Source organism: Tympanuchus pallidicinctus, unplaced genomic scaffold (genome assembly GCF_026119805.1).
Source record: "Tympanuchus pallidicinctus isolate F22 unplaced genomic scaffold, pur_lepc_1.0 scaffold5, whole genome shotgun sequence".
NCBI classification, from domain to species: domain Eukaryota; kingdom Metazoa; phylum Chordata; class Aves; order Galliformes; family Phasianidae; genus Tympanuchus; species Tympanuchus pallidicinctus.
The window spans coordinates 8,026,495-8,050,471 of NW_026294769.1; the positions used below are offsets into that span (position 1 = coordinate 8,026,495).

A 23,977-nucleotide genomic window follows, 5' to 3' on the forward strand; every position below is an offset into this window, starting at 1 on the left:
CATACAAATGCATTAATCTTCTGTGTCAACAGTCTTCATTTCTTAAACCTCTGCCAAGTCATCATTTTGCTGAAGATTTTGATGTGCTGGGATTTAACATCTACTGCTGGTATCAAAAATATATTTTACTGCTTTGGAAACACATCTTAATCTTCTACTGCACTGACTTCTAACAGAGGAAGAAGGGATAGATCAATTCTTGCACATTCTCTTTTACTTAGAACAAGCATAGTGCTGCTAGCTTTAGTCAGGCAGAAACTCCTGGAACATTTTTCAGTGGTTCAGAAAGGAAAATCAAGGACAGTGTGCAAAGGGAAGTTCTGAACTAGCACTCATCTCTCATACCAGACTAAAAGTAAAGCAGGGTAGTGAATGAGCAATATTCTGACAACAATTTAAGTTTAAAAAACTTTGCCTCCTTCCTAATTGGAAGAAGCTTAAAGCAAAGTGGTATTCTGTGTATCACAGTTTGTATTTGGCTCTTTTCTCCCTTCTTTTTCTTTCTCTCTTTTATTTTTTCCTTTCAATTTGCATGCCTGAGTGTCCCGTGATTAAAACTTTGCCAAAATACAAAGGTCTCCAAAGCTTTTTTCAGAGAACAGGGTACTGAAATGAGAGCAAAATCTTTATAAAGCATATTGGCGCTACAGGAAAAAAAAAAATAATTAAAAAAACTGTGGAAAAATGTCTGTGTTTTCTCTGAAGGTTGCTGAGTGTGCAGAGGATATGCCCTCTGTTTCCTGTACAGAAATCATATGTGCCCATTGGTAGATCTTGAATATGGTAATTCATAGTTTAGCAATGATAAAATTAAGGTGTGGCGACCTTACAAAGACCTAATGAAACGTGAAGAAATATTTACTGTTGGCTGTGCTGCATATCTCTAAAGAATGGCGTGTTCACTGAACTAAGCCTGAATTTTTATGCCATAAGGACAGGGTTATTTTGAAGTTTAAAGATGACTGGAATAGTTTAGAACAGAAGTTGTACAAGAAGTTCTGGAAGGTGGTATTGTTTACCCCTCTTTAGATTTATTGTACATATTATTGCAAAGAATAATGATAAAAGGCAACTCTGGTGAACCACATACAACAGTAATTATGAAAATGTGGAGACCTTTCATAAAGAAATTTCAAAATTTTTTTTTTATAATACAAATGGATGTTTCATACATTTGTCTTCAGTGGTAAACCTACACAAATGTAACATATTTTTTTGTTATTGCCCTTCCTGATGTTGTAGATTTAACAGAAATTAGTCCTTATCTCATGAAATGATTAATGACACTCGTTTTGGAAATGCTGTCGGAACAATTTGTATGTCTTTGGTGTGATTTACTAGGTGATTGTTGCAAGATTTGATTCTCTTGCTTACAATACTGTCTTTTTTTTTTTTTCTTTTTTTCTTTTTTTTTTTTTTTTTTTTTTTTAGGAATTTTTAGGAATGCACCACATAATCTGTTAGGGAACATCCCATTCCATGACTCAATATGTGTGTATTTCTGCTTAAAATTTTTGCATGAAGTATAGCAATTTTCCTGGCAGACTAAAGGTTCTGACCAAAGTATGCTTTCATATTTAGTGTGCACTGTGTCATAATGTATATGGTAAGTGTGAAGCTATGAACCTTAAAATTACAAGCAGATATATGATTATATAAATTTCAGACATGGTGAAGAGAGGAACAGAGCTTAATTTTTTTTCCAATTGGTGGTGTTTCTGAGTGTTTTATTTCAGGTGTGTTGAGATTGAGAAGTAATCTGCAGATAGTTTGCGTTGAAAGACGCTATAGACATTTTCTCTGAGTTTGAGAAGCATCTTTTTAGCCTAGAAACTACAATATAAATGCAATAATAATGATGATCAAGTAGTTGTAATTTGAGTCACAATTCAAGTGTGAAAGTGTAGTGGGCTGTTTTGTATATATTAATACTTTCTAGTTTGAAAACAGAGCAGCAGGAGAAATCAGAGTGCAGATGGATAATGGGTCATATGCACTGCAGCAGGCAATAATCAGAGAGTGTTAAAACCCCTTCTCATCTGTTGTAATAAAAACCACAGTTACTCTGTTTCTTCTGACTTTCCTAGACAATGACATGATATGCTTTTACCCGGTTGTAAAGCTCCACTGCAACATTTCCAAAACTACTTCTCTGTAACTTACCTGTTTGGCCTTTTGCATTATCATTTTAAGAGGATTGAAACATAGACAGCCATCAGTTTCTCTGCCATCTAGAAATGGCGTATCTTGGAAGACACCACTCATAACATTGACATGATGATCTTGAACACTATTTAAGAAATTGAGCAGTAAATCATCAAATAAATAACCTTATTCTATGCTCCTTTTACAATGAATGTTAATACTGATGAAGGACAACTCTTATCTGAATTAATACCTTGTTTGTGTTATTAATCTTTCCAGGAAGATTTTTTTCCATTTTACTGCAAAGCTTGAAAAAATATTGCATTGTTATGGCTCTGAGTCTGATAACATTTATGCTGGGATTTATGCAGATGTTATTACCAAGAACACTTATAATGTGCTCTTCCCAGAATATTTATATTATTTTCCACATAGAATAAAAAGAAAGAAGGGTAGTGCAAAGCATAGCTGTTTTGCTAGGTAATTTAAACACAGAAAAATTGATTTACTTCTGCCTTTCGTATTGTGTCAGCCATACTGGGCAAAGTGGCTTTAAATGTAACAATGTTGGAATGACCATGCTTGAAGTCTAGGCTACAAATGATACTGTCAGGCTCTATAGAATCAAACCTCACATTACAGATGTTCAGGAGTACTGATTTCCCTTGGCTTTTTCACTCTTTGTAGACATCTATCATTCTGCCAGCTCCAGTAAGATGTAAGGAGGTTTCTTAATAAGTAGGAGACTGTAACTAGAACTGGTTAAATTATTCATTGACAGCAACTTATATGTGAGAACAAATTACCCACCGCTTATTTGTAGTCAGTTTTTCTTATTATATCAACTCATAAATCGGTCATGATTTTGATTAGTTTGTTGCTTGTGTTTGCTCAGATTGTTTGTATTTTTGACAGCACATTCATGAATTACATGCTGCAAATAGGTGACATTTGTATTCTGTTCCCATGGGACAAATTTAAATAGGAGCAGCCCTTTCTTCTACTCACAGGTTATCAGTTTGTTTTAATGATTGCCCAGCTCCATTAGGTGTAGACTGTAAATAAATGTCTGAAGAACACACAGTGTGGGCACCTGTTTGCTTCTGGACTGCTACAGGGGCTGGTTTGGTTCTTATCCCAGGGAGGTTCAGCCTTTAACCAACTCTTGCATGAGTATGTAGTTAGTGATCAGGATCCTTACTGAGAAATGTGGGGAGGAAGGGGCTTGGCTTTGTACAACATTTCAGAAAGGCTTAGGCAACTTGGCACATTACTAAGCATTGTAAATATGTGTAAAATATTCTGCAAGGCTTTTTACTTTGAGAAAGCCTTACATTTAAGGTGGACATGACTGACTAAATGAACCCTTGACAGCCAAAGAAGGCTGAAATTTAATCAAAAATGTTTGAACATAAGACTCCTCTTTTACCCTTAAAAGAAGGGAATGCAGGATCACAAGTATGATGATGTTATATGTATGGTATTCCGTGTGCGCTTTGAGTAAAGCAATTAGACGGGATATTCTACTGAACTTCTTCTCACATTTGTGAGCTTCTTCATTCTACTGCACTTTTCACAGTAAAACTGAATGAATCCAAATGTTTCAACTAAGCAAATACCAACGCTGTCACTAGCAGTGAACATTTGGGACTTTTTGTTGTTTGTTTTTACATTTACTCAGCCCCAGTCATACTACCTGGCTAATTTTCCTAAGGTAAAGAATTTCTGAATAAATACATATCTCTCTATGTTCCATGATACTGAAGAGTGATCATAAGATATAGATATGTTATTCCCAGAACTGTGGCTTTTCTATGATGTGTCTTGTAATTTTGCAGACAGGTTCACAAAAAGGTAGACTACGCAGTGTCTGCATTTTACTGTATCAAGTCACTGATTAAGGGTTAACAGAATCTTTATTTTTTATTTTTCTTACCTCATGAATCTTGGAAATTTGATTCTATAGCTGCACAGCTTCAAAAAGAACAGAATGAACACAACAAATGTAGTGGTAGATCACTTGTCAAGGTTTTAAAAGCTGATTTTTAATTATGGATAATGTCCCAGTTCCTAAGCTGTTATAAAAAGATTATAATATGATTATTTACGGTGTATACCATGGCTATTACTGCTTTAATGTTTTAGAGAAAATATTCTGGGAAGAGGTTCTCGGTTCACGTCTCTAATTCCAAGTTTGTTGCTATCTTTTCTCCGTTTACTTCCTAATTTACATTCTATTATTAACAAATGTGTGGCAGCATCAGTCTTCCCTTCACTGTTTCTGAACAAAAGCTGTCCTTTATGCTGAAAATGCTGCTGACATTCCATGTATGTCATACAAGATTTATACTGAACTTGGCTCCACTGTGATCAGTGACATACAGGCACCATGCAAACTGTAAATGTGTTTGAGTAGAAGAGGATCCTTGACTCACTGTAGTCAGCCAAGTTTATGATGCTTCTGGATTTGTACAGCAGTTAGTTGTCTTTCTGGTGCTTCAGTGAAAGTAGCCACATACGACTCAGTTAAGCAATTAGGCAAGGTTTATAGTGAGCAATTATCTGAGAAACAGTTTTCTCCACTTGTGCACGTAAATGCTTCTTTGATCTGGGCACTCGAAAATTTATTCAGTGGGAAAACTATCATATTCATAGCATGTTTTGGGTAGTACAAGATATTTATTATTATGGTGGCACAATGGGAGAGCAATAAAAAGTAATAGGAGCAGTAAGCACTCCCTGTCCAGCCAGATCCAATCAGAGTTAACACATCTCAACTTTAGAAGGCTGGCGATGATCCAGAGTCTGTATTCCATAGTAATTTTATCTTTTGTGTGTAGCGTGACATTCTTCATTGCTGCTCTGTGTCAGATAGCAAGCCTTAAATCATAACCATTTCATCTTGCAACTAATAACTATGTTTATTGTCTCTTCTACTATTTTAGCAAGAGGTTACACATTTCTTTAGTGAGACTTATCTTTACTATCTGATAAGTCCAGTCCTGCCTACTGATTAAATATTTTAGCAGGTCTCTCCTAAACTAGAATGCTTTCTGTTCCTGAGAAGAAGCTCCTGGGAATTTAACATAGACTTTGTTTATTTGTTCAATTATTTATTAATTTATTATTTTTTAATTTTCATTTTGAATTACTTTATTTGATAGCAGCCCTATGTTTCTTTTTCCTTTCAGAATCCAGCATAACAAAGCTAGACGTCTCTTGGCAGGTGTAATGTTTCCCATTCAGAACCAATAGAGTATGTATGGCTTCTGCCATCTTTTTCTTGGGGCTTCAAGTCTTGTGTCATTTTTAGTAAAAGTAAAGTTGGATAGTGAAAACAAGGATGGCTGTCAACACAGCATATTGTCAAATGGACCTTCTCTAGTATATGTTATTCACTTCTCAACTGTTGATATTGGATCTATTTGGCTGTAATCTAACTGGCTTTAAGGAGTAAAATGTTTTTATATCTGTGAGCAAAAAACTGTTGCCAATCATACTTCAACCACCTAAGAAAAATCCCGTACCTCAACTCTAGCCTAGTTGGTCCTGATTTGATTTTGTCTGGACACACAAACTAGGTACGCTTTAAGTACAACCTGAAGTACATCCCAAAGGAATAATGTGTTGCACATAAGTTAATGTGCGTATAGGCAGGATCTGTTTGATTCAAATATAGTAATTATGATCAAAGGCAATAACAATGTAAATTTTATTTCGGCTGCAGGCTTGATGCACCAGCATAGTCTTGGTATTTTTTCTATTTCATTTTGAACCTGGCATTGCTTTTCTGAGCCGGAAAAATGTGTCTTTTTGCATGCCAGCTTCGTGTGAGATTGTCCTGGCCATGTGAGGATGCTGTCTTCATTTGTCATGTAAATCTTGCATTACTGGGTAATTTTTATAGACAGAGTTTGTATAAATTAAATGCAAATGTGGAATGAGATGATCACTTGGTATGATCAATGACTTCATTCTTGGTGTTGTCATGAATTGTTCTTCTGCTCTGTACTGTATGCTTGAGACTTGCTGATGTTTCCACGGAGGAGAGGGAATACAGGGCATTAGAGCTAAACCTGAAATTGTTGTCAATCATGTTTTGCCAGCTTTCTGTTCCCCAGCACTTTAAAGCCTTGTGTTATGCTGTTGTTTGAATCAGATCCTCTCTACAGCAACAGTATTTCTTAAACCATTGTTAGTATCTTTGTTAGTATTGCTATGTGTTAGAATGCTCACATTTGAATGTTTCTTGAGGAGATATAAACAGTGTGATACATGGTATAGGGACATGATTGAGTAGCTGTGCTTTGAGCTAACCTGTTATGTTTCCCTATGATTTTCAAGTTTAGTGAACATGGCAAAATGACAGAGAAAATCCTATGATCCTGGTGACAGCACCACTCATATGGGGTATGAAGAGCTGAGGTTTAATTATTCTTGGAGTTCAAAGTCATCTGTTCTGTCTCCTTGTTGAATTCTTAATCTAGGAGAGAGTAGGCTGCTGTGGGTGGGGATGAGGCCTCCTGCTGGTGGTTTCATCCGCAGGCAGATGCATGGTTCATCTGGCCCAAGAGGAGCACTACATCCTACAAGCCAAATAGGTCCAGAATTCATCTGGAGAAGTGATTCACTGCTTTCATTCACCAATGTAAGGACTATTAAAATGTTTTTCTGATGCCTTTTTAAATAAGCAGAAAGTGCTCCCTGAAACTCCTTAAGGATATGAAAGGCACCTTTTTCTTGCACAGCATAAAATCACATCAGAAGCTTCTGACGGTAAAGAAGTGCTTTTCATATGCTCAGTATATATTGCTTATCTCTCTCCCTCCTGTTCCTAGCACTTCGATACTCTTTCTCACTGATGCATGGTAACACAACTCTTAGAGACTTCATGATTTTTCTTAGCTGCAGCTGAAACTTTTCTATTTTAGTTCAGCTATCTTCTGTACATCGAAGGAGAGTGATGAGATGAATGTGTGTCGCTGGTTTTGATTTTGTCAGCAAATCAGGTCAGTATGGAGGAAAACAATATAACAAAAGAGGTTTGAAATCTTCAGTGGGAAAAGGTACTTGTTAAAGTATTTGCAGTGAGCTCTTTATAGTTGAATAAAACGGTTTTAGAGAAAAATGAAATTTCAAGTGTTCATTTTTTTTTCCTTTTCGATAGTGTTACTGTTCTGAATACCAATTTCACACATGAAGACTTAAGAGAAAGAAAGCTACCAGTTAAACCCAGAATTCACGAGTTCTCCAAATTAATCCATAAGAACATTTTCTTTAGTAACACTTTTATCATAGAAAATTAATAAAATGATCTTGCAAGTAAAAGATCATGAAAAGTTACTGCTTCATAAAGTTTTAGAATAGCTAATGCTTTATGTTGTATAAATAAAAGTAATGCAGCAGATGGACTGAAATTTTAGTTAGTAATTGGATTTGCATCCATGGTAGCCTGCAAAGGTCCTATACCTGCAATAGTTTTTCTTATAAGTATTCTAAACTCATGTTTTACTTTTGAGTAAACTGAGTACATGATCTGTTATAGATGGTTTCAGCTCCTCTAAATCAGACAAAATTTTACAAACTTGCTTCTTATCTCTGTCACATCTTTGTCAAGCTGAACATCTCTTGTAAGACTGAAAATGAAACAGTAACTAAAGGTGTGGCAATGAACTTGGTTCATGAAAAATACATACATTTTGAGATCATTGAAAGTACTTAGTTTCTTTTTTTCATACAAGGTGGAACATCTGTTTTAGTATTAGAGTGGATAAAAATTTGTCACAAGTGTGTATGAGCTCTAGCAAGATGAGAAAAGGGATAATTTGGTTTGATATTCTTTTTCCATATGCAGGAAACAGATCTAAATGATGTGGAGGTCTGACAGGTGTTTTCTTGCTTGTTATGGGTTCCTGCTTGAGCTTCTAAAAGGACCAAGGGGAAGCAGAAAAAGAATTAAGTTTTAGCGGTTAATGACTTCAAGCACGTAGATGCAGTTGTTCAAAAATGCATGCTGCTTTGGTTTAGCTTATAGTTGCTTTGCATTTTAGTCTCAAATAGATCTGAAATTCTCATTAGAATGCAAATTGTGTATTTATGTGAAAAATTTTGAATGAATTTTACTGGAGCTGTATTTAAATTCCAGTTTGACAGGAGACATGAAATGGCCACCAGAAGATGTTACATAAATTATATTATTTTCTAAAATGCAATACATTTTTGAATCACAGGCAACACCTCTAGCAGAAACCTTAATAACACCAATTTACATTCTGTTGTACTTTGAGGAGTGGTGGAAGTTTCCTGTAGAAAAGCAAATGTTTAACACTTTGCACCGTGATTAATGGAAGAAGCTTTTGGTGATTCAACTGCAAATTCAATGATGTTTTTGATACATTATAATACATGGAAATTAAGTCTACAGGGAATAGAGGTGTTCTAAAGAATGCATTATGTTTAAAAAGCTTTCTCTGGAAAATAGTAAAGAAAATATGTCCTGATTTCCTTTGATAGTTACCTTCCAAATGTGCTGTATTTGAAGATTGAAAGTAAATTCATATAGTATGTTTAGGTAGGAGACTGAGCTTCAGTAATCATGTAATCTTACAGTTTTCTACAATGTGTGTTGTATGTATATTATTTTGTCTTCATTTAATTTTAGGGCAGTGGTTGTCATTAATTGCACATTCTTTATCTCCTTCCAAACACATGGCTTTGTTTGAACAAAGTTCCTGACTTTGGAATAACTTGTATCTAGATCAGTGCTTTTTAATCAAAAGAGTCATTGAGGCAGTTATTCTATATCCTGTGTAGAAAGGATAGTACATAAATATTCCCTTCATAAATTCATTTTAAATCTTGACATAGAGTCATCAGAAACTACTGTAGTTACAGAGGTACAAGTGAATTTATCTTGGAATAGCCACTAGGGCATTAAGAAGCTTCTCTTGTTAATCATTTCAGAAGGTATTCAAATAGGTTCTGACTTAAATTGTACCTTTCAGCTTCTAAATAGCTGGGAAATGAATTAAATTGCCTCTCCCACATAAAGACTGGGACATGAAGTGGACCATTGAAGTTCTTCATTGACAGGCATTATTAACTATGTATCTCATTTAAGCTTTAAATCAAATTAATTGCCAGTTGTGTAAGGAAGTGCATCAATATTTATTTGAAATGTAACAACATAGTGAGAATAAGAAGGAGGAACAAAGAAGATAAATCTAAAATATTGTCTGCTCATTTTTTATAGATTCTTCCATACCTGCTGTTGTTACATCTAAGAACTAAAACAAAATAAAAGCCAACAAACATAAATACAAAAATCTGATTGTAGTAAAAAGAGAGTTTTTATCCAGTGAAGAACATTTTAACATAGTCTTTTTCTTCATTTTACTTTTGCTGCTTCAAAAACTCTCTTCAAAGACAAAGCCAAACTTTTCCTATTTCCTAACTCGTATACTAAGCTAAAGGATTTGTTCTTTGGAACTATTACATATTAAATAATGTGTGATAGAATTCTTTTTATATAATGTATAATGTAGCTTTTTACTAAAATATATTAGAATGATATATATATATATATATATAATTTTTACACTTCTTTTTTTCTCTCTAGTTATCTTGAGAATGGACAACTGACTGTATGATTAGAAGGTTATGAGTTGTGTGTAAGAGGAAATTGACAATTTTGATTGATTATTTATGGAAAGTGCTATTCCTTGAATTTGAGAATCTTTGCTTCTCTGCTAATTTTTGTTAACTCTTTATTCTTAAGAAATCAACAGAACAACGTTTGTGCCTGTAATTTTCCTGAAAGCTCTTACAACCTAAAATGTTGTGCTCTAATGCTACCAAGTATATATAGATTATTATTACTCTAGCAAAAATGTGTAAATAAACTCTGAAATCCAAAGCCATTTGAAATGTGGCATGATGAAGAGAATGATTGGATTTAAATTCTGAAATTTTGTGTGTATATATACATGTATACATGCAACATGCATACCAGCCTTTGCATTTGTTTCTGGAGTAGGCCTAGAGCTTGAAAGGACTTGGTTTTCTGTGTATTTCCTATGGGGCCAAAAACCGCAAACTTATTTTTTTGCTGTTTTCCATATGCTCTCCTGTGTGACCTACTGTATGTAGCGAACCTGTTTCAGCAGGAGGATTGGACTTGATGATCTCCAACCCCCTACGATTCTGTGATTCTCAGTGGTTTGTGTGTATATTCTACAAGTAACACAAACTACTCACTATTCACTTTTGTTCCAGGAGATTTTTGGTGCTATTCATACTAGCTTTTATAGGACCAAGCCTATCACATGGATTACTGTCACTTAAGTTAATTAAATTTACTGAAACTTAATTAGATGTCCAAGCACAGTGATTTATGTGCTTTCTAGATCGTTTGCATAATGTTTTCCAACAGAAGTTAGTCTCTTGTGATGATGTGATGGAGTAAGGAAACCTAAGTTAAGCTTTTCTGCAAGTAAATTATGGTGCAGAGAATAACCAACATTCCATTTAGCCAATCTAGTGCTTAAAAATAAATTTCCATATTAAGAGTAGAGAACAGCTTACAATGTTTCATAGGGAATTGCAACAAAATTCTTCCATTTTGTGTGTTTCCAAATACTTCATTTCTTAGAAGCTTTTGTTATATAGTTAGCTAATTGATTCTGTAATCAATTAAATTTTTAATACACACATTTCTGTTAATATCCACCATCAACTTATCATCATCCTGATGAGTTCAAATAGCAAGGCAATCACAGTACTTTATTGTTGAACTTCTTATTTTGCCTATCACAGTTTTTATTTTCTATTAAGACTCAAAGCAGAACATCTTCACATCTTTAATCTCCATTTTAGATTCACTGAGTATTCTATAAAAATATTGCCATGCATACTTCATAATATCAATCAATATTTTAAAAATAGAGAAAAATAAATCACTTTGACCAGATTGTTAAAACGGGTGAATTGCAAACGGAAAGACAAACTGTGAGCATTTAAAACAGCTCTGAATTTTTTTTTAGAATTGAAATTTGTGTCTTGATAAGGCAAAGGAGTTCCATATTCAGTGTTTGAAGTTTAGTTTTTTTTTTTTTTTTCTGAAGTTAGGATGAGATGTAAATAAGAAACATTTAAAAATATGACAATGTTTTCAGTACTATTCAGCAAATTAAGTGAGGAAATTTGAAATCAAACTGTATTCTTTTTGTTTTCTGTATCAACGTAGAGCCAATAAACTTGCCAATAACATTTTTAATTTTTAAAGTGGAAAGATTTAAGCTCAGTCTTTCATACGTGCGTTAGCCTACATTATGATAAATCCTGTAATTCAAGTATTCATGCATACATCAGAAATTTGGAGGTAAAAGATACTTTCAGTAACAGAGAATGATTATGTGCTCTTATCTTCAGATATACCCATACTTTAAATCAAATTGTACCTCATCCCCATATGCCCCCATGTGGGAAAACAGATTATAATGAAGGTTTTAGTTATCTATGTTCTACTGATAATTTAAGTAATTTTAAAGTTATTTTTAGAAACAGCAAAAAAGAGCAGGTTTTGAATGCTCTCATATTCTGTGTACCATATGCATCTTTTTTTTATTTCACACAGACTGATTAATCCTAAGGCCTGGGCTTTTCCCTTCCAGCAAAACCAGCTGTTTTAGGCATTAGCTGTTCCTGTCTCTTTTTTCTGTGTTGAGCATTATGCAACCTAATACTTCCTGTCTTTGGAATACATTTCTGCAATTAAATAAGTGCATGTTCTGCTTTGCTTTCTTTGAATCCAATGGTGAAAGAAAATAACTCTGATATATACATATACATATATATATAAAAATTTAATTTTTTATTCTTATTTTTTTTTGCAGAAGCCTTGTGCTTTCTTTGGTTCTGTACTATTATGTGATACTTACATCAATTTTACATTTATTATCTCAGCTTTTTCTTCTGAAAGACCTCTACCTTGAAGACAGCCTTAAAACGTTCTGTTTGTTTGTTTCTGTGTTTCTGTGATGTTCAAGTAATACGAATACACAATGAATTCAAACACAGTTCATGTGTTTGCACATATGAATACTATTTAAAAGAAATGTAACATTCATAGATCGTTTTTCTTTCATTTCAACAGTCCTACCACTGTCTGAATATTTTTATTTTCCCACTAGAAAAATAATTTGAATAGTAAAATGGAATGCAAAAGCATTCTACAATAAACAAAATCAAAGTAGTTGATAAATATAATTTTCTGAAATGCATTTCAAATTACACTACTTGAAGTTATATGTTATTTGCATTCATTTCAACTATACTTAAAATATACTCTCTTAAATATGCTTCAAGTGATTTTGAACTTCAGTTTAAAACAAACAAAAAAAGATTATTATGTTGACAGATTTTTAAAATGTGTAAATTATACTGCTTTTGTATGTATCATGAGAGTGAAGCGTATTTCTTGCACTGATTGTACCTTATTCAGTTATGAATGTGGCATAAATACAGAAAATAGCTTTCATTTCCATTTTCGGTCTTGTGTTGACTGCCCTCTCTTAAGTTATAGATAGGTAGAACATTTTACTTTTATAATGATAACTGCTCATATAAGTATTTATTCTTCTCCAGAAAGAAGTTGCTCCAGCCTCTTTCAGTGCATTTACTTACATCAGGAGAGTCCAGAAATCACAAGTTTATTAGTTTGTGGCATTTTCCATTTGTTTTGTGTGTTCATATTACACTATCCTTTGAAGGTGTCACCATTGATATGATTTCAGGCATGCTCTTGCAGTGCTGTCCATTGCTGTCTGAGCTTTATGCCTTTTACAATTTAAACTTTCAGAGATCATACTTCTTTCATTTTGTTCCACTGTCATTTTTGTTCTAAATGAATTTTGGAGTCGAGCTCTTTTTAGTAGTGTTCAGGGACGGAATATGTGGCAACAGGCAAAAGCTAGAACACAGAAAGTTCCATGCAAACTTGTTGGAGAACTTCTTTATTATGAGGTGAGAGAGCACTGGGACAGGGTGCTCAGAGAGGCTGTGGAGTTTCCTCTGGAGATACTCAAGGCCCACCTGAACACTTTCCTGTGTGACCCACAGTAGGGAACCTACTTTATCAGGGGGATTGGACTAGATGATCTCCAGAGGACCCTTCCAACGCTTTCGATTCTGTGACTGTGTGACACTATAGCCTCCAAACTTGTTCTCTACAACAACAGGTTTTCCATCCAGTTCTTCATAGTCTCCTATGCATTACATCATATTTCTTTCCTCTTCATCTTCTCTTACACTGATTAGATTTCTAAAATGCAGTTGCTGATTTTGCAGATCTCTTAAGAAGTATTACAGTACAAGTTAACATAGCATGTTATTTATGCTTTGTGTCCAATAGAATTATCTTTCGCTACTGCTCTGTACACTCAGTCATCCTTAAACTAAGGGTGACAGGTGTCTGGATTTATTCCAGCAAGTCTTGCTTATTTTCAGGATCTGAAGATGTCATTCATTAGGACTCTTAAATTGGAGTTGGAGTCAGTGTTGACATCTGTGATGAAATTGATACTTTCACAGTTTGTGTGGCAAAAAAGTCTCATCCATTAGGGAGGTCTGTGTTTACTATTCTTCTTAGTTATTTCTGGGTAGAAGTGGTCAGTTATTGTGATTGTAAAGAAAGATTTGCTTGAAAGATTTTGACAGGTCTGAAAATCTCCATGCCCCAAAGGTATGTTCAACAACCATTTCTATCCCTATCTACTTCTGTCTTCATTTCTTCTTTCAACTGTGGTGTGAAAATGGCTGAATAGACAATACTTTTGAGGATGGAGCTGTTGCAACTTCTTTAGGAAACCTGCTATCTGTGGTATAGGATAGACACAAAATATTGCACGCTGTCATAGAACTGAAAATGCTGGAGCAAAGTAACTGACTTTTGAAAGTGCTTTTGAAAGTACTGGTGTAACAGATTATTTTATGCCGGGATAAGAATGCCTGTGTACCAGGCTTTGTTAGCTGTGATAGCAAGTGTTTACATGTTTAAATGGTTTGGGGAGATTGATAGCTATATTCCCTCCCTAGGAACCATAATATGATCAACACAGCTGCCAATCCAGGGAATCTGTGTCTCACTCAAAGTTGCAGAATAGAAACAGATAATCACCCTGTTTTGGGCTTCTAGATGATCCGTGCAAAATCAGAGACATAGGCAGGAGGAATTTAAGAGATAGATTTTAGAAGATCAGAAGTAGGAAAGTCCTCTGAGGCAGAGATAAATAAGATTTTATTCCTTTTTTTCTGAATAGACATGACTCAGATTACTGCTGGAGTGGATTGTTTCTTCAAAATAATCTGTGGGATCTCTGACACTGCTCCTTCTCTTGAAATCTAGAAAATTAGGACTTTCATCACTTCTGTATGAGTACTGAACCTATTAGAAGACAAATGGTAAATGAATGATTTTGCAATTGCTGAAAGAAAGCAGAAGCAAATGGCAGGAACGGGCACATTACACCTAGATAAAAAGGAAAGAGCAATGACAGCTGTGGTGGGGAAGTTATTGGTGCTGCAATTCTCAAAAGTAAGAATATTTCATTTGATTTTAGGCTAGTGTGCTGCTGTAATCATGTTCTCTGAGCCACAGATCTGAACTTAAAAATGAATTGCCTTTCTGCAAGCAAAGTTGCTGAGGAGAAAAACACAAAATATTTGATTTTTATGATATTCTCTTATCAAAGTTCTGCACTGCTAAATTCAAAATCAGTGGGAGAAGGAACTCTCCAGTGTTGTGGTGTTTTTTGTTGTTCTTCTTCTTTGTTGTTGTTTTGTTTTTCCCCTCTTTTGTCTTTGGGGAGGTGTCATCAAGTGACTTGGCCTTAAGTGCCAAGCCTGGCACTGAAGCAGGAGGGAGCATCAGACTGCATAAGAAGTATATACTGAATGCTGAGTTGATTTTTGACACAACTCATGAAAAAGGTGGCAGGCCAAGTGCAATGTATCACAAATCGTGCTGAATCTGTTAACTGCCAGTTAGACAAGTGACAGAGTTGTACTAACTGATCTATGAAGTGATACCAACTCATTCACATGTCTAAAAAGATCTCATTTCTTTTCTTCCTCTTACTACATTTTTTCCAGTTATTGTGCTACAAAAACTCTTATGCATTTCACTTGATGACTAACACAGTAACTGATTCTATTTTGGCTTTTTCTTATGGATAGTTCTCAGATTGCATTTTGACCTTGAAACTTGTAATTATATTTGAATGTTCATCCAACAAACATCAACAGAAGCAAAGCTTGTTAAACTGTTTGGTTGCACTGGTAGTCTCTCAGTTGTGAGGCAAACCTGATTTTTGGCAATGGTTTTATTATTTTGTTAATACGTCTCTCCTTTAGGATGTGTAGAAAAAAAAAAGTGATATGCTGAAGGAACTGGGCTTGTTCAGCATGGAAAAGAGAAGGCTGCAGGGAGACTTCATTGCAGCCTTCCAGTATTTAAAGGGAGCTTATAAACATGAGGGAAATCAACTTTTTACATGAGTAGATCGTGACAGGACAAGGGAGAATGGTTTTAAACAAAAGAGAGATTTAGATTAGATGTCGAGGGAATTTTTTTACAGAGAGTGGTGAGGTTCTGGAACAGGTTACCCAGAGAAGTTGTGAATTACCTGTTGCTGGAGGTGTTTAAGGCCAGGTTGGATGGAACCCTGGACAATGAGATCTAGTACTTGATCTAGCAGTTGGCAACGCTGCCTGCAGCAGGGGAGTTGGAACTCAACCCCCTCAAGTTGATGATCCTTGAGTTCCCTTCAAACCCCCTTCAAACTTGAGTTCCCTTCAAACCCCTTCCCTTCAAACCCCCTCAAGTTGATGATCCTTGAGTTCCCTTCAAACTCTAGCCTTTTTACAATTCTCTGATGATCAAAACTAGAATTTTATTTTTATTTTTTCATAGAAGAGGAGGGATTTATTTTAGATTATAGGAGAAAACTTTTTACTCAGAGGGTAGTGTGGCAATGGCACAGGCTGCCCAGAGAACCTGTGGATGCCCCAACCCTGGAGGTGTTCGTGGCCAGGTTGGATGGAGTCCTGGCCATGGCAGGGAGTTGGAATGAGATTGTATTTAAGGTCCCTTCCAGCACAAACTGTTCTGTTATTTAATGGGAGGTATTTTTTGTGCTGTACGTTTTTTTAAACAAATTCTTATATGCTGTGAATCCCTACAAGCTTATTTATACCAGTATTAGAGAGAATGCTTACATGAAATGATTTTTACTCAAAATTGAGAAGTTAATCAGAAGACTTAAACATGCAGTTATGATTTTACACTCCAAATCTTGCTATGGAAGCAATGCATTTTATATACTGAACTAAACATTAGTTGTGAGTGTAATTAGTCTTGACTTCCTAATAAAATTCATCCATATTATCCAATTATTAAAGATTCATTAACAGTATGGTTAAAATTTTAGACATAATCTTTATCCAAACTCCCTCTGCTATTTTGTGTTGTGCTCCCCTTTCCAGTACTCCTGCAGTTCTTAGGATTAACTTCAGTTTTCATCAGGAATGGATGATTTTACTGGTAAATGCCACCTTGGTTTCTCCAACTCCTCTTTAGTTTTGGAGTCTGCTGTAGGCTAGCCTTTTGCATTTTCTTAAGTCTGTGTGCTAGTGGTTTCCTCCCATGTGCCAGGCCCCACATGGGCTCTTCAGGCTGCCTTCTCCACTGTTCCTAGCAGGGCTGTCTGCCTGTCCTGCCAGGAGGCAGGGGGCTGTAGCTGTCACTGCCATGTCCTGTTGCCACCAAGTCAGGGCCAGGTCTATCCTTAGACCTTCTGCCGCCATCTGTCTGCCTTGCCTCTTGCCTTCTGCTGCTTGTGGCAAAATCCTTATTTATGGGTTGCAGAAGAGAGCATCCTGAACATTTGTCTTGCAGGTGTTATCTACTCACATAAACCATTTTGTTCTTTAGAGACCCTAAGTGAATAAGACTTACTCTCTGCTGGATCTTTAATGTTTAGTATTGCTGGCACGTAAAAGATTGCATAATTTTTAGTCAGGGCACTAGCTAAAATATTTATCAGTGTAAGAATATGGTTCTTGGTGTTCAGAACAAATGTTCTTTGATATTTTTAAATTCCTTATAAACTTTGCATGAATGAATCAGAAATCTCATCAGTGATCTGATGCTGGCCTGTGATACTTAGCTGCCTTTGACAAGAAATCACAATAAGAGTGAAGAGCAAATGATAAAAAAAAATAGTTTTAAAATATTCAGTCTTAAAATAGTCTGGGGGCAATGATAAGAGTTTACTTTTTTGTAAGCTGCTTTCAAATGATAGTGTACTACAATCTGGTAAATAGAAATCAGAAGCTCTTGCTGTGAGTGTGTTTTGTGAATGTGCATGTATAATAGCCAAACTTTGAACACTTGTTTTTCAAGGGACTTCTGGTGGAAAGTCTGTCCTGCACTGATGAAATTGTTACTGTCTTACACTACACAGAGAATGTAATAGTTGTTTTCATGTTCTTTTCATTGTACTGTAAGCTGTTCAGGAAATACAGTGAAAAATGCAAATTTTGAGCCTCTATAGAAAACATCCTGCATGGAATAAAGATTCATCCATCAAATGATAACAAATAGAATCACTAGTATGATTTTTAGTAACTCATTTTCTTCCTTCTTCTGCAGACTATGGCACTATTAAGAAAGTACTTGCCCCAATGAACCAAACTTCAAGCAGCTGCCTGCTTGAGGAAATTGAACTCCTGCCAAAGAGTCAGCGGGAGCCCATCAGGAGTCTTCAGATCCTGCATAGCCAGAGTGTCCTGTTTGTGGGCCTTCAGGAGCATGTGATTAAAGTCCCCCTGAAGAGATGTCTGTTTTACAAAACATTCAGGTAACAACTAGCTTGATTTGATCAGAGAAAAATGCTTGTGGGTTGCAAGAAAATGGGAAGGAAAAGTGACTGTATATAGGAACCCAAATTAATTACCTCTTAGAGCTATGACTTTTTATGTGCACCATTTATCAGAACTGTCTCTGGGGACGTCTTCTCTTTGATCAAACAAGGAAATTAACTTCTGAAAATTACCACTTGATTTTAAACTCGATATTATGGCAGTTAAGGAATTTGAAGCTCAGCATGCAACATTTTCTATATATTACCTAGAAGTACTCTTGGGTTGCAAAAGATTCCTGAATGTTATTTTCATCTGATTATTTATGTTTTTCCTTTGATGTGAATGTGGTTCCAGTTGGTTCCACAGTAAATCAGAACAATTGTTCTGTTTTATGTCAGAGAGGCTCTGAACCACTATGATGATCATTTGAGAATTGTGACAGATTTATTTGGTTGTTTTATAGCTTGCTTGGCTTTCAGCTTGTTTAATATATGTTCCTTTGAAAAGCTTGTTTATTAAAGGAGATAAAAAGTCTTCCAGTTGCCTTCCTTAGCTGCTGTGTTCAGGATCATAGAAGATGCTATTTGTGTACCAGACAGAGATTATACCTTCCATGAAAGATAGTGAGCACAGGTGGAGAAGTTTCTAGCTTTAAGAGAGCATATGCATTGGTCACAGTGAGGAGGTAACCACAGGATGTGTGTGTAGAGCTCAGTGACAGGGGAAAAAAATTTCCCATCGCAACATGTGAGTTGATGTCATGCAGCAGGCTACTGAAAGACTGCTGGTTTGACAATAAGACTGAAGGAAAAGTTGACACAGACCAGGGGAGTGCTCTCCTTATTGTAGTTCATTACAAGCCCTTTCTGGGTATGTTGTCCTATATAAAATATTTTAGGTGTTTTCTAGTAAAATAATACTGAAAGCTCCATTGGAAGTCCTGCAAAGCTCACTTTAAGAAAAATTTTCAGGCAAGTCTGTACCTCAAGCTTTAGCTTAATTTAGCAGCCAAAATAGGCCCAAGTTTTACCTTCGATTTAGCCAGTTTTAACAGAATATGTTTCTGTCTCCTTCTTAAGTGAAGGACTTTGGCATAGGTCAGTCTGAAAGTAATGCCTTCTATTTATTTCCACGGAAACTATAACAGATATGAAGAGCACAGTAACACTGTCTGATAGAACAAATTGTCAGCTGCAAAACACTATTTTTCAACACAGTCACTATTTGTGTGTTTTCATCCACAATGAACAAGAGCCTGCATGCTACGCTTGTTTTTGCACCAGCAAATGTGCACCAGCAGAGGTGACCCACTGTTGCTTGTTGAAACACACTACCCACCGCCTCACTGTGCTCACATCCACTGTTTGATCTCCATAAACGTTCAGCATAAGTGAATGTCAGTAGGTGCTATGTCTTTTTTTCATGGAGGAATTCAGTTTCACGATATCCGCACTTCTGTGTCAGGCACTATTTTGTCAAATTGCCTCTCTGCTCCCATCTGTTGAGCAGCAACAAAATGTGACACTGGTGGGTGAGTTCAGCCTCTACTGCCGTACCACCAGTGTTCCTTCTAATTTGTGGGTCAACATACTAAAATAGGAGGCATTAATTTCAGAGCAGCCCTTGTGTATTAGAAAAGAGGGGGGCCTCTGTGTATGCATGTCTGTCTGTCTGGAGAAGGAAAAAAGATCTAATCATACATTCTTGTATTTCTCTGTCTTCTTTCATATAACAAGATTATGCTATGTTGCTTGTACAAGATATTGCATATGTTTTCATAAGCATATGTGTTTGTTTCAGCAAGGGAGACCAGGCTGGTATCCTGTGTTTTCTTAGAGACTATGTACTCATGGTGGCAGTGATAAACACAGCTCAAAAATTCTGTGTGCTCCGTGTTCACATGAAACCTGCAGTGCCTCTTGAAATGTTTGAAAGCTGGAGCCGTTTTCTGTACATGCATTATTAGTGATGTGTGAACTCTGAAATTCAGGGTTGTGAGTACCAGTTGTCTGTGTGGAAGCCTTGCAAGATCCCTGGTATATGTGCTTCTATCAGCTTCTATCCTGAGGTGCTCCAGGCTACCCCAAGTACAGGGCAAAAATATGCTGCTGTCCTCACTGGGAAGAACTGCTGCCTCAAGTCATAAACCCCATTCACAGCTGGAGGCAAGGCATTCCTTTTCATGTTTGAGCAGTAGAGATTAATTGACTAGAGGTTTAAGAGCTTTAAAAAAAAAAAAAGAAAGAAAGAAAAAAGAAAAAGAAGTGTGGTACTGTTCCCATTTTACTGAGTAGAACAGTAGTTAAATGTCTCAAATCCTGCTCAAATGAAAGTTTATTGCTCTGCCCTGAGGAATGTGAATCCTCATCTTCCACTGGAATGACTTACTCAGAGGAGATAAAATTATTCCTTGTGGGGTTTTTCAATTATCTCTTTTGTAGTTAAATCACTCTGCTTGGAATAATTAAATATTCATTGCACCAAGTGGATTGTCATCTGTGCTGTCTTCCTGGTAAAAGCTCACCAGCAATTCCAGTTCTGTTCAGTGAGAAAGGAGAAAGCTGTGATCTAGATGAAGTGAGATATCGTTTTATCATCCATCATGGGGACTCAGATCATTTAGATAGTGCAGACTTAATCTTTCTTTCACCTATCATTTACTCATGACTTTACTAGGCTTTTCCTGGCTTGTCATGCTGGAGCATTTCAAGGCTGCCTTTTTTTTGTGCACGTGGAAAGAGTGAAGGTACCATACCTGGGGCCATAAATTTCACTAGTTAATAAAACATCTCAAACATAGTCACTGCCTTGGTGGATGTTTTAATATTCATATCCTTGTTATGTGTTGCCAACTATTACGCTATAGCAATGGGAAAAGAGAGAAAACCCCAGAAAAATGCCTTGGGACTTTTTTTTTTTTTTTTAATTTTTTATATTCGCATTTATCACACGTGGAGATGTGTATCTGTACCAAGGCTACATGCTGAACATCCATCAATAACAGCTTAGAGTTTCTTCCACAGATCAAGGGCATGTGCAGTCTTTAATACCTACTTCACATAATTTTTGAGAAGTAGACCATGCTTGTGTATAAATAAAACCCTTAAAATACCAAAAGACTGAAGACGTGCTTGCTTATCTGTGCTGTCTTTTTGCATCTATTGACGTAGAGTGCTTATGGTCTGAACTTTCCTAATGTTTTTGTTTGGGCTTGTTGCAAAGTCTTTCAGACAATGCAGATCAGTTCCACAAGCTATTATCTCAATGTTGAGATAATTTCCTTGTGATTGTCTGTTTCTTGCTTTTAATCTTGTTATTCCTTGTTTTATCTTCATGCTTCTAAAGCATATTGTTGTTGCTTTATTCACAGTTTATTATGTTTGCTTAGTTACTGCTCTGATATGCTGTACATATTTAGCTAATTCATATATCCATGTAAATTTATTCCTCTAGCACATAATTGTAATGGATATTCTAGTTGATGCTTCCATACTTCTCAGCTACATGGTGCTGCCCTGATAGATACTGTCCTTTGGTCAAGGACAGACCTATTCTACCAGTTCACTGCTCTGCTGCCTGCTTCCAGTAGGTTTCTATTGCCACATGCACTATTAGTAATGACCCTTGAAAAATGTTGTTTTACATTTGGAGACTAAATCTGATTTTTTTTTCTGGCGTTCACTTTTGTGCAGCCTTTGGAAGGAGTAAATCCTTCAAATATGACCACTTTATTGTCACTTAGCTATTGCAATTCACATATTCAACAAAATGTGATGAAGATCAGCAGAGTTATTTGCTGGAGATAATATTTGCTCTAAGAATTTTTGCAGCTCCCTGTAATTCTTCCGAGCTGAGTAGGTCAAGCATAAAATCCAACTGAATTTTGTATTCCTGCTAATTAGGCATAACTACCTCTAATTAACTATAATATGAGTTAAATAGAATGATTATAATGAACAGATAACTATTAAAATCACTGAAATTGCAGTGTTTGATATTTACTTTGAAATCCCATTGAATCTGTAGTAAGGAATAAGATGCATAATAAGGGGAAAAACTTTATACCCTGAAACAAAGAGCCAGTCAACTTTATTTATTGGCATCTGCAGCCTTCAAAAGCAGCCTCAGATGATGGTAATCTCTGAGGCAAATCAGTCAACATTACAATTTGTACTAGAGTTTTCAGTGCATCTGGTCTAAAAGTAGGAGCAATGAAAGGTTGCATCAGCCTGATGTTCTGCAAAGTCTTGCTGAGCAAGGATCAAGGTTGTTATTCTTGATGGAAGATAGGTTTCATGCACATAAAAGACTTGAAATCTAAACTTACTTTAAAGTTATGCATAAATAAAAAAATACCAACCTCTAAAATCTTCACAGATAGTGACTTCTCTAGTGTAAAAAGGCACTGTTAAGTATTCACTTTCGCATTAGATGCTTAAAACATTGCTGGGTCACACGGTTGTTATGCTAATCAATATTATCAAGGCTATTCTACTGTGACCATGACTTTGCTCTCTCCACTGTAGTCTGTCACGTGTATTTTGCCTTCTTGGTTAACCATCAGCTAAGCAGTTTGTACATATGCAAAAGATAACTAGCAGCTAAGTACTAAAAGAGGTAGTGGATTAACTGGCAAGCTATAAAAGTTAATGCAAATTTGATTGTGATTTATTTTGTTCCTAGAAGTCCAACAAGATTATTGGATTCAGTCTTCAGAACACTTCTACATTCCTGTGTTTCGTCTTGGAGATTGTGTTGCTTCTCCAGCAGTATTCTCACACTCACTGAGAACCTGTTTTCATTGTGACAAGACACTGTCACTATCCTTATGTTGTAGAATAATTATTCCTATATAATAATATTATACAAGATAGAACCAATAAAGTGCTCCAAGCTATTACTAGATGCTAATACGTCTAGAAGAGTAGAGGCCTCCACATGGAATTGAACCTGCTGTTTTGAAATACTAAATCCAGTATAGTTATCTTTGGCTATTTCAAAATTTCTTATTTCAAAATATAAAAGTCTTACTTTAGTTTAAGTCAGAGAAACAAGCTACTGCATTAGGCCTCAAGTTAGTTCTGAGATTCAAATTTGAACTGGTGAATCCGAAGTAATATTGAGAATAAAAGTGCTTATATATTTCTCAGATTTGGATAAGGTATAATCTTCTGTGAGACTAGATGATATGCACACTTTTTTTAATATATATTCAAAGTCTTTTTTCTGGTATCTGATACACTACAAAGTTACCTTCAGTTTGTGTGAACTTATAAAAACACTGGTAGGATCAGAAGAACAGTGAGATAAGGATCAGCTGAAAATCTTCCTCACTCAAAATGGAATGTTGGTCTTCCACTGGAGAGGGAAACAATTTGAGCTCTGCAGATGTGAGTTTGACCTATGTTTTAGTCTTTCTGAAAACTAAAGGTTTTGCAGAAAGTGTCTTTATCTGTCTGGCCCACAAAATGCATCAGAGACAAATTGGGCATTTACATTTTGCTGCAGCTGAGATTTTTGTCACAACACTTTGAAGTGTAAGATTGATGCATGTATTTGTTATATTGTAAGTACACATTTTTGGCAACAAGAAGAAATTTTGATTAACAGGTAGAATTTGCAGGCTGTTCACAATATATTAATAGTAGCAGCCAGATGAGGGAAAAGGAAGGTGTCTTTTCCTTTTAGCCTGTGAAATTGTAAAAAAACCATATGGATAAAACTAAGCATTTGCAATTCAGATTTTATTAGAAGGATATTATTTTAAAGCAATAATATTAGAAATAAAAATTTAAAGCAGGCATGTGGTTTTTGTACGTCATGATGTAATTCATGCTTTTTCTTTGCTTTAAAAGTGTGAGGAGTCTTTAGTTCAGTACTATTACTGTTATATTTTTCTTAAAAATCACCT

General features: G+C 35.7%; 1 protein-coding gene across 8 annotated transcripts in view; it reads left to right on the top strand.

Annotated features, from left to right (window-relative positions):
* The window catches only part of SEMA5A (semaphorin 5A), a 314,761-nt gene that overhangs the window by 204,022 nt on the left and 86,762 nt on the right, over positions 1–23,977 (top strand). For all 8 annotated transcript variants that reach the window (XM_052703890.1, XM_052703888.1, XM_052703894.1 and 5 more), the window contains one exon: positions 17,855–18,062. In XM_052703890.1, coding sequence (XP_052559850.1) covers positions 17,855–18,062 — 208 coding nt within the window. The remainder of the gene's footprint in view (positions 1–17,854; positions 18,063–23,977) is intronic.